This window comes from Marmota flaviventris, chromosome 13, assembly GCF_047511675.1.
Source record: "Marmota flaviventris isolate mMarFla1 chromosome 13, mMarFla1.hap1, whole genome shotgun sequence".
NCBI classification, from domain to species: domain Eukaryota; kingdom Metazoa; phylum Chordata; class Mammalia; order Rodentia; family Sciuridae; genus Marmota; species Marmota flaviventris.
The window spans coordinates 47,269,684-47,281,972 of NC_092510.1; the positions used below are offsets into that span (position 1 = coordinate 47,269,684).

The 12,289-nt window shown below is 34.9% G+C and overlaps 1 protein-coding gene across 1 annotated transcript; it reads right to left on the reverse strand.

Moving 5' to 3' along the window:
* Positions 1–10,536: 10,536 nt before the first annotated feature.
* Positions 10,537–11,579, reverse strand: LOC114104530 (prothymosin alpha-like). Its single transcript, XM_027950676.2, has one exon. It carries the CDS (start codon positions 11,562–11,564, stop codon positions 11,232–11,234), a length of 333 nt encoding a protein of 110 aa, XP_027806477.2. The 5' UTR covers positions 11,565–11,579; the 3' UTR covers positions 10,537–11,231.
* Between the last annotated feature and the right edge of the window lie 710 nt (positions 11,580–12,289).

Sequence of the window (12,289 nt, forward strand, 5' to 3'; positions counted from 1 at the left end):
CTCAGTGCTAAAGTATCACACCCTCAATAAAAGAAATTTAAAATTTAGTAAGAAGTAATATAGATATACAACAAAATTTGGAAAAATTATTGAATTTTTAAACAAATATTTTTTATCATTCACTAACACAACTGTTTTATATTATGCTCATGATTATTGTCAATATTGTCATAAAATCTTTGAAAAAATGTACATTTCTATAAAATTATTCTCATGACTCTCATAGTTTCCTACTTATATTTTATTACAGAAAATAATTTGTACTCAATAAATATCAATTTGATTACTGAATATTGTACCAAATAGTTGAATGTGCATTATTTTTATAAATCCACATTTGGGGAATCCTTCTCTTTCCAAGCCACATATCTAAGTACTTTCACTGTTATAATTTCAGATATCTCTTTGTAACCACTGAAGAAAGTTTTATGACAATACTTAACAGTTATAATCAGGACCAAATCTGCCATGTAGGACTACAGTAAATATCCACACAGAGGCGGATATAATTCATAATGTCATCAAAAAATCATTTAATATGATACATAAAAAATAAAAAGAAAGAGAAGAGAAATCTAAGATGGTGGGCCAGAAAGAGGCAGCATTCTTTGTTGCTCTGTGACCTGGTTTTCAACTAGTGGGATACTGCTTCTCTGAGAGTAATAGAGGACCCCTATACAGCTGCTCTCACACTTTGAGCAGGACTCCTGACTCCCAACGCCTAACTCCCCAAATTCTAGCCCACGCAGGGCTTAAGAGGCCCTTAGCTGGATCACCTATCAGCACTGCCGCAGAACTCCCAGACTCTGCTCTGCTCCCATGCAGGGCACTTAGCTGCTACCAACCCAGAGGAACTCCAGCTACCACTGCCCTGTGGACTCCCATATCTACCAATGAGGGGCTCCCCTGGTTGCCTCTGTCTTGTGACTCAACTCCACAGCTACTGCCATAGTCCTCTTTGGGAAAATCTACATGTACCTGGAGGCAACTCACAGGCTCTGAAGATAGGCAAAGCCGCAGTACTGAATGTTACAGAGCTCATCTCTGAACACATAGCAGAATGCCATTGCCCGGCTCCCCCCACTCAACCTGTCACCCAGTCGCTGGAAACAGACCACCCCCACCTTGGCTCATCTTTCTCGCCATATTTGGTGGGGAGATTGGAACTCCAGCTGGCCAGGTACCCAGTTTCCAACTCCCTCCTCTCCCTAGCAGCGGTAACCCAGAACAGTAACTGCCCAACACAAAACAGTTCTCAGTGGGATGGGTGCTCAGTGTGACCAGGGTGCCACCCACGGGAGCCCTGGTGAGAGAGGTCCTTCAATTGGGAACTGCTAAGGGAGAGGGAGATGTTGCAAAAATTTAGAGCATAACAGAGAGACCAGGAACTGGGAAATCTTCAGGCAAGATAGGGCGATAGGACCTGGCACTCAAATCATATGAGTGGACCCAAAAAGAAACCTTTGAGGTGCAATCTTCCTGAAGGCACTGGTGGGTGCCACACCTCATTTCCAGGTGCCCTGCATCTCGACCAGCCTTCCCACCCTGGTTACCATCACCATCTTGAGAGCAGAGATGCCAGCTAACAACAGACAATCCCACCTATTGGATGAGGTAAATGAGAATATGTACAATACATATCAAAATCTCTGAACACTGTGAAAGCAGTACTAAGAGGAAAGTTCATTACATGAGTTTAAAAGATGAAAAAGTCAACAAATAAACGACCTACTATTATATCTCAAAGCCCTAGAAAAAGAAAAAGAAGAACAAATCAACACCAAAAGCAGTAGAAGACAGCAAATATTAAAATTAGAGCTTAAATCAATGAAATTGAAACAAAATAAACAATTGAAAAAATTGACAAAACAAAAAGGCTTTTTTTGAAAAAAATAAATAAAATTGACAGCCCCTTAGCTATGCTAATGAAGAGAAGGAAAGAGATAATTCAAATTACTAAACATAATGAAAAACATAATATCACAAGAGACACTAAAGAAATACAGAAGATAATTAGAAATTATTTTGAAAACTTCTACTACAATAAAATAGAAAATATTAAAGACATTGACAAATTTCTTAAATAATATGATTTGCCCAAATTGTATCAGGATGATATACACAATTTAAACCGACCAATATCAAGTGATAAAATAGAAGACACCATCAGAACTCTACCAACTAAGAAAAGCCCAGGACCAGATGTATACATAGCCGAGTTCTACAAGATTTTTAAAGATGAGCTAATACCAATACTCTTCAATTTATTTCAGGAAATAGAAAAAGAGGAAACACTTCCAAACTCATTTTGTGAGGCCAATATCACCCTGATTCCCAAAACAGGCCAAGACACATCAAAGAAAAAAAAAAAAAAACTTCAGACCATTATCTCTAGTGAATATAGATGCAAAAATTCTCAATAAAATTCTGTCAAATTGAATACAAAAACATATCAAAAAGATAATATACCATAATCCAGTGGGGTACATCCCAGGGATGCAAAGTTGGTTCAACATATGGAAATCAAAAAATGCAATTCATCACATAAACAGACTTATTTAAGAATCATATGGTCATCTCCATAGACACAGAAAAAGCATTTGACAAAACAGCACCCCTTTGTGTTCAAAACACTAGAAAAACTAGGGATAACGGGAACATATCTCAACATCATAAAGGTTATCTATGCTAAGCCCCAGGACAACATCATTCTAAATGGAGAAAAATTGAACACATTCTTTCTAAAACCTGGAACAAGACAGGATGCCCTCTTTCATCACATAGTTCTTAAAACACTGGCAAGAACAATTAGAAAGATGAAAGAAATTAAAGTTATACACACAGAAGAAGAAGAACTTAAATTAGCACTATTTGCTGAAGATATGATTCTATACCTAGAATACCCTAAAAGTTCCAACAGGAAACTTCTAGAACTGGTAAATAAATTTAACAAAGTAGCTGGATATAAAATCAACACCCATAAATCAAAAGCATTTCTCTATATCAGTGAAAAATCCTCAGAAAGGGAATAGCATTTACAATAGCCTCAAAAAAAAAAAAAAATATCGGGAGTCAACTTAATGAAAGAGGTGAAAGATCTATATAATGAAAATTACAGAACCCTAAAGAAAGAAATCAAAGAAGACCTTAAAAGATGGAAAGATCTATCTTGCTTTTAGATAGTCAGAATTAATATTATCAAATGACCATATTACAAAAGCACTATACAAATTTAATGCAATTCTGATCAAAATCCCAATGGCATTCCTCATAGAAATAGTAAATCAGTCATGAAATTCATCTGGAAAAGTAAGACACCCAGAATTGCTAAAGCAATCCTTAGCAGGAAGAGTGAAGAAGGTGGCACCACTAAACCAGATCTTAAATAAATGGTATGGATTCAAACTAAAAAGTTTCTTTTCAGTGAAATAAACAATCTGTGCAGTGAATAGCGAGTCTACATCTTGGGAGCAAATTTTTACCCCTCACACATGAGATAGATCACTAATCTCTAAGCTATATAAAGAACTTAAAAAGCTAAGCACCAAAAAAGCAAATAAACCAATTAATAATAACCCAATTATACTCTAGAGCAATAGTAACAAAAACAGCATGGTATTGGCACCAAAACAGACTGGTAGACCAATGACACAGAATAGAGGACACAGAGACTAACCCACAGAACCACAATTATCTTATATTAGACAAAGGTACCAAGAATATGCATTGGAGAAAAGATAGCTTCTTCAACAAATGGTGCTAGGAAAACTGGAAATCCATATGCAACAAAAAGAGATTAAACCCCTATCTCTCACCATGCACAAAACTTAACTTGAAAAGGAGAAAGGGCCTAGGAATTAAAAAAGATACCCTGAATCTAACAGAAAAAAAAAATGTATGCCCTAATCCTCATCATGTCGGAGTAGGCCCCCCAACTTACTTAATAAAACTCTTATAGTGCAGGAATTAAAATCAAGAATAAATAAATGGTATGGATTCAAACTAAAAAGTTTCTTTTCAGTGAAATAAACAATCTGTGCAGTGAATAGCGAGTCTACATCTTGGGAGCAAATTTTTACCCCTCACACATGAGATAGATCACTAATCTCTAAGCTATATAAAGAACTTAAAAAGCTAAGCACCAAAAAAGCAAATAACCCAATTAATAAATGGTCCAAGGACATGAACAGACACTTCTCAGAAGAGGATATACAATCAATTAACAAATATATGAAAAAATGTTCAACATCTCTTGCAATTAGAGAGATGCAAATCAAAACTACTCTAAGATATCATGTCACTCCAGTCTGAATGGCAGCTATTATGAAGACAAACAACAATAAGTATTGGAGAGGATGTAAGGGAAAAGGTACACTCATTCACTGCTGGTAGGACTGCAGTGCAGCTAATAATGAAAATAGTATGGAGATCCTTGGAAAACTGGGAATGGAACCACCATTTGACCCAGCTATCCCACTTCTCGGTCTCCCAAAAGACTTGAAAATAGCATACTACAGGGACACAGCCACATCAATGTTTATAGCAGCACAATTCATAATAGCTAAACTGTGAAACCAACCTAGATGCCCTTCAGTAGATGAATGGATAAAAAAATGTGGCATATATACACAATGGACTATTACTCAACAATTAAAGAGAATAAAATCATGGCATTTGCAATTAAATGGATGGTGCTGGAGAAGATTATGCTAAGTGAAGTTAGCCAATCCCCCCTCAAAAAATGTGAAATATTTTATTTGATATAAGGAGGCAGATTCATAGTGGGATAGGGAGAGGAAGAATGAGAGGAATAGATAACTCTAGATACGGCAGAGGGGAGGAAGGGAAAATGAGGGGGCAGGGGATTAGAAATGATGGTGGAAGGTGATGATCATTATTATCCAAAGTGGATGTCTGAAGACACAAATTGGTGTGAATATACTTTGTATATAATCAGAGATATGTACTCTATATGTATAATATGAATTGTAAGGCATTCCACTGTCATGGTTGAATATGATGATCATTATTATCCAAAGTACATGTCTGAGGACAGAAATTGGTGTGAGTATAGTATGTATACAACCAGATATATGAAAATTTGAGCTCTATATATGTAATAAGAGTTGTAATGCATTCTGCTAGTATATATAAATTAAAAAGGAAGAAAAAAGAAATTGAAAAATAAAATAAAACGAATGATAAAAAGGTGATGCACTTGGTTCAAAGTATGATCATCCTGCTGGGCATATTGGCCCATCATACTAGCACATCTGGAGGCTGAGGCAGGTGGATTGCATGTTCAGACAGCCTCAGCAAACTACCAAAACCCTATCTCAAAAATAAAATAAAATAAAATATAAAAAGGCTTCGGGATGTGGCTCAGTCATTGTGGGGTCCTAGGTCCAATCTCTGGAATATGGAGGGTTTCCTCCATAAAAAAAAAATACTACCCCCCTAATCAGATCTGCTTACTATCTTTTTCTGTCTTAAAATTAGATCTATTTCTCCTGAAACAAGAAACATTCTGTGTGACAGCCATGGTAGCCAAAATTCTGTCTATCCGTTTGGTAATAAAAATGACTTTGAATTCATAATCCTTCAAAATTTGGGGAAATGTGGAGCAGTTTTAAAGGTAGAAAACCAGATCTTTTTCTGCCTATATGGTTTATAATAAACAGCAGTAAATTTAGTCTATTTCCTGTCTCAAGCATATATGTTAAGATTAATTGTAGTACATGGGGAAACAAATATTTTATGCATTTGTGCCTTTAAGTTATCTTGCATCTACACTGTTTATGTTCCCTGATGAAACTTATCATGATGTAATGAGCCAGAAACAAATTCCATAAACAAAATAAAATCTTTCCTTTAACTTGTGTTATGTAAAACCACCAAAATTAACTTCAAGAGCTCATGAACTTTTCAGCTGTAATTTATTCTTAAAAAGATAAAAAGTACAGTGTCCTACTAGATGGTGTAATATATCCAATATATTTAGTAAAATAAGTATTTTTAATGTGAACATTCAGTACCTAATAAGTACAATGTTCTTGCAGATACTTTATGTACTTCTATTACCTTAGACCTCTATGTAACAAAACACAATTTTCTAATAGCTTCTGAAAAGTTAAGCATATGTTGTTCTACTCAGAGTCTTAAGAAGAGTTGATAAAACTTATAAGTACTTTTTTTATAGAAAAGCTTTCTGTATTTAGCAGTTTTCGTATTAGGTTATTTTAGGTGTTACATTGGCTGGATTAAAGATACCCAGAAAGCTGTTAAGGCATTAATTCTAAATATCTTTGTGAGGGCATTCACATTAGAAATTGACATTTGTACCAGTTGCATGAGAAAGGAAGATCTGCCCTAATACAATGTGTGAGAACACCATTAAATCAGATGAGAGGTCAGACAGAAATAGTAGTCAGGGAAAGGCAAATTTGCTCTCTTTCTCCTGAACAATTCATCTGTTCTTCAACATAAGAACTTCAGATTCTCTGGCTTTTGGATTCCCAAACTTCCACTAGTGACCTCCTAGGTTTCTGGGTTTCCTGTCTCAACCTGGGAATTATTCCACTGACTTCTCTAGTTTTGTGGATTTCTAACTTGAACTAAGCCACACTACGGCCTTCCCTGACTCTGTAGACTGTAGACAACCTATTGTATGGCTTCTTAGCCGACTTACACACAAGTATCTTCCAATAAATCTCTTCATATAGGTATGCCTATATATGTCTTTATCTATATTTATATTTGTATCTGTATGTTTATATGTATATATCTATCTGCTATTGGTTCTCCCTGAAGAATCCTGACTAATATAATCGGCTTCTGAAAACAAACATTGAACTGTTTTTATAATTGCTCAAGCATCTTGATGAACTAAAATGTATACTTATAAATGAGCATAATGGTAATTCAGTAAATTAATACACTTCAAAATTCAGTGAGCTGAGACCCAGAGAAGTTATAGATTTTCCTCTGTTACACAGCTATATGGTGGAAATCCATTATTAAAACTCTGGTGTCATGACTAGTAGATCATGTTTATTCCAATTATACAATTATCACAAATGGAATTGCTGGTAAGGTAATGTTTGTGAAATAAATCCCCTACTATTTAAATTTTTAAGTGACATTTACTTTTTAGTTAGTGAGTAATAGTAAAGAATGTTGGTCAGTGAATTAAAAGAAAGAAAACTTTCATCTCAAAGGAGAAATTATGCCTATTAATACAAAACTAAGTTTAAAAAGGCTGCTTACATTTTTTAAGAAGGTTTTACTGAGTGAAATTCTCATGTAAAACGAAGCCAATGACATCTAATGTAGCAATCCTAACTCTCCAATTTTCAATATGCTTCCCCATTGAATCTATAGGTCAGCAGCATTTCCCAAAGGCACTACCCTGAAGAACAGATCTTTAACACATAGACCTTTTGTGGGGACATTCATCTAAACACAGCAGTGATGAAATGATAGAAAAAAAGAACTTGATGTTTTAGAAGTATTAGGCTGCTGTTGTTCATTTTTTTCATATCTGAAAAAAAAATGTCCTCAGAGAAACATTAGCCATGTACATCAAAAGAAAGAAAAAGTCCTTGTCTCAAAGAGGACAATTTTCATTAATGCCTACAATTCCTTTGTGGAATTACTTCAGAACTCTGTATCCTTTTTATCTTTCCTTTTCACCATTTCCTTTATTTAAGTCAAGCACCATCAACTTTACGAGTAAAGACAAAACATTGTTTCGCTGAATTGCATTATTTAAAAAAAATGATGTAATTTCAGATTGTACAACTGGCCTGAAAATTTTATTGCATGATTTTAAAAAGTAGATTTGACTTGTGATACTGTTAAGATGTCTAATAAAATCTGAAAGTTTAGCATTGTTTTTCTACTAATTTATAATAGTCTTTTATTATGTGAATAATCAAATTATCAACTAGAATGGAACCTGTTCTATTTTCTTCTATTAGAAAAAAGAATATGATAACTGAATAATAAAAATTTTAACTCATCTTGAAAATCACGAAATTATCTCTCTGAGTGAGTTTTGTGGTGTTTGTATCTTTGTGCTTATGTGTTCATTTGTCTTTGCAGATGAATTTAGTTTTGGGGGGCATATATATATGAATATTCATGAGACAGGTCTTATAAAAAACTTGCAAATACAAGATAAAGGAAACAAGAGGCAAGAACATAGATTTTGGACTTTGAAGTTTTAAAAATATAAAATCTTGTTTCATAATTAACCATTAATAAAATTTTCACACATTACCAATTCTGATTTTAGTGTTTGCTTCCTCCAAAATTCAAGTGTTGGAAACTTAATCACCTATACTACAGCATTGGGAGATAGAACCTAACAGGGCTCAGAGTTCAAGAATAATCAGTGTCACAATAAACAGGCTTTCAGAGAGGGTTTGCCTTCTTCTGCACTGGAGGATGTACCATCCATGATGTCATTTTGAAAACAGATACCAGGCTGTTACCAGGCATCAAACCTGCCAGCACCTTGATCTTAAACTTTCTTTACAGCCTCCAGAACTCTTATAAAGAAATGTTTATCTTTTATAAATTAGTCTCAGGCATTCTGTTATAGCAGCAGCAGCTAATACCCAATACACCACTGTGTTTTTAATTAATTATTTTTAATTATTCCTGTGAAGATTAAATGAAATATGACTTTAAACCCTGCTACTTTGCTGAATTCATTTATTAGTTCTAGGAACTTTCTAGTAGAGTTTTCTGGGTCTTCGAAATACAGAATCATGTCATCAGCAAATAGTGACAGTTTGAGCTCTTTTTGTTCCCTATTCCTATCCTTTAATTTGTTTACTTTTTCTGATTTTTCTGGCTAGTGGTGAAAGAGCACATCCCATTCTTATTCTAATTTTTAGAGGGAAGGTTTTCAGTTTTTCTACATTTAGAATGATGTTGGCCTTGGGTTTAGCATATATAGCTTTTAGAATGAAGAGGCATGTTTCTACTAGCCCTAGTTTTTCTAGTGTTTTGAGCATGTATGGATGCTGAATTTTGTCAAATGCTTTTTCCTCATTTATTGAGATAATCATTTGATTCTTGTTTCTAAGCTTGCATCTCTGGGTGGAACCCCACTTGATTGTGGTGCACTACCTTTTTAATATGTTTTTGTATGCAGTTTGTCAGTATCTTACTGGGAAATTTAAATTTTTTATTCTAATTCATTATGTGTGACAGCAGAATGCATTGCAATTCTTTTTTTTTTTTTTTTTTTAAAGTGTCCTCAACTGCACATGGGCCTTGGCCACATCATGTGGATAATGAGACCTGCCTGGTTGGGCCAGAACTGTGAAAGATAAAAAAAAAGATCTTTGTTTTTTAAGTCACTAATAATTGAGATGATGTGCTATAAAGCCATAGATAATGGGAACATTCTCCAAGAGTAACATACTAGGCATTAGACTAGCGAGAAGGAGGGATTTTTGATCTTTGGATTTTTCTAGAGCCTTTGAAAAAAAGCAGTGACTATTCTATTTTACTTAGAACTAACTTGGTAGAACATTCCCTGTAAAGGTAAATGCTGCATTGCAATTCTTATTACAAATGCAGAGCACAATATTTCATCTCTCTGCTTGTATAAAAAATATATGCACACCATTTGTGTCTTTTTCATACATGTACTTAGGGTAGTGATGTCTATCTCATTTCACCATCTTTTTTTTACCCGCTTGTGTTCATCATGGTTTTGGTCTGAAGTTTCCTTTCCTTGAGTCTTTGTCTGGTTTTGGTATCCGGGTGATACTAGCTTTATACAATGTATTTGGAAGAGTTCCTTTCTTTTCTATTGTATGAAATATTTTGAGTAGTATTGGTGTAAGTTCTTCATTGAAGATCTTGCAGAACTCGGATGAGAATCCATCTGGTCCTCAGCTTTTCTTTATTTGTAGAATTCTGTTGGCATCTTCAATTTTATTCCTTTAAAATTGATCTGTTTAAAATTTTTATGTTTCCTTGATTCAATTTGGGTAGTTCATATGTCTCTAGAAATTTGTTGACATCTTCAACATTTTCTATTTTATCAGAGTAGAGGTTTTTAAAGTAGCTTCTGATTTTCATCTGTGTTTCAGTGGTATCCATGGTGATATTTCCTTTTCCATCATGAATTTTGGTAACTTGACTTTTCTCTTTTTCCTTTGTTAGTTTGGCTAAGAGTTTAGCCTTTATCAATTTTATTTACTTTTTCAAAGAACCAACTTTTTGTTTTGTTGATTTTTAAAATTGCTTTTGTTTTCATTTTATCAATTTCAGATTGGATTTTATTTTTTCTGTTTTCTACTGCTTTGGGTGCTGATTACTTCTTTTCCTAAGGTGTTGAGATGTAACCTTAGGTTATTTATTTGGTGATTTTTGTCTTTTTAATGAATAAGCTTAATGCAATGAACTTTCCTCTTAGATCTGCCTTCATAGTGTCTCAGAGATTTTGATACGTTGTTTCACTATTCTCATTTACTTCTTTTTTTTTTGTTTTGTTTTGTTTTTTGTTAGAACAACTCAGCAAAATAAAATTCCGGTTTATTGTTGGACAACATTGTTTCACACATACATCAAACAGGCCAAAAAAATAAACAGCAACTTCATAGACAAAAAAAGGAAAAAAAAAAAAAAAGAAACCTTTTTATCTTTGGCCTTTTTAACCATCTCATACAAACCAACTACTTATAGTACAGCTAAAGTACATACACAAAAAAAGTTACTGGAATGCTCGGAATAAGACTGTTTTTTTGTTGTTGTTTTTGCTTTTTTTACAAGTTTTTTTTTTTCTCCTTTGAGATTATAATGAACATGGTCACACCACAAGTAAAGTCAGAAGTAGGACAGAGAACGCTCCAAAGGCTGGTTTGGTCATCCGAGATCATTAAAAATGGCTGACCCCTAACAATATGTACAAAAATATAAAATGTAAATAAAAAATACAAACAAATTTTCCTTTTTTAAAGTACTTTTAAGAAAAAAAGCAGGGCCTTGGAAGTTTTGGTTCTTTTTTCCTCCCCTGTTGCAAATTCACGTTGTGGTTTTGGTTGGGTGGTGAAGAGCGCACGTCATCTGCGGGTGGCACTGCCCGTGGTGGGCGGCGGGCGGGCCTCTCTACTCCAAGGTGACCACGTTTAGATTCTGAGACGGGAAGTGGAGGGTGAATAGGTCACGGTGGCCTTTTATTTTTAGTTTAACTTTTCCTTTTTTGCTGTCTAGTCATCCTCATCGGTCTTCTGCTTCTTGGTATCAACATCATCATCCTGGTCATCTTCAGCTGCCCGTTTGCCCGTAGCTGCCTCAGCCTCCTCATCTTCATCTCCATCCTCTTCCTCACCATCACCTTCCTCCTCCTCCTCCTCTTCCTTACCACCCTCTTCCTCTTCTTCATCTACCTCATTGTCAGCCTCCTGCTCCCCATTTTCCTCATTAGCATTCCCATTAGCAGGGGCGTCTCTTCCATTCTCTGCCTCCTCCACAACTTCCTTCTTCTCCTTTAAGTCCTTGGTGGTGATTTCAAAGCTAGTGTCCACGGCCGCGTCTGACATGGTGGGGCACGCCGGTGATCCGATGCAGTGGGTTAAAGAGGAAACTAGAGTTCAGGGACTCTGGCGATAAAGCTGCTGGAGTCCGCGGCGGAGGTGTAGGCACGCGGCAGAGGTGGTTGCGGCGAGAGGGGAGCTGGGCCCAGGAACAATGCAAAGATGGCTTTTCAGAGCAGCCAGTCTCATTTACTTCTAAGTATTTTTTTTTATTTCATCCTTGATTTCTTCAGCTATTCATTGATTATTCAATATTGTGTTATTTCATCTCCAGGTGTTGGAGTATTTCCTATTTTTTATTTTATTGTTAATTTCTTATTTTATTCCCTTATGATCTGGTAGAATGCAAAATATAATCTCTCTCTCTTATTTATTTATTTATTTTTGTATTTGTGATGAGTTGCTCTGTGGACTAACATGTGGTCTATTTAAGAGAATGTCCATGTGCTGATGAAAAGAAAGTGTATTTATCTGTTTATGGATGAAATAGTTTATATATGTGTGTTAAGTCTAAATTATTAATTGTACTTTTAGATCTGGGGCTTCTTTATTTAGTTTTCCATTTGAAAACCTATCAGTTGGAGAGAGATGTGGTTTGAAGTCACCCAGTATTATTCTGTTGAGATTATGAAGGTTTTTTTCTTATGTATATAGAAGTTTCATTGCATGGAGAATACACATTTAAGATTGTTATGTTTTGTTGATGTATAATTACCTTAAATGATATAAAA

Bases quoted from the DNA above. Each gene is read 5' to 3' on its own strand.
- LOC114104530 (XM_027950676.2), bottom strand. From the start codon at position 11,564: ATGTCAGACGCGGCCGTGGACACTAGCTTTGAAATCACCACCAAGGAC.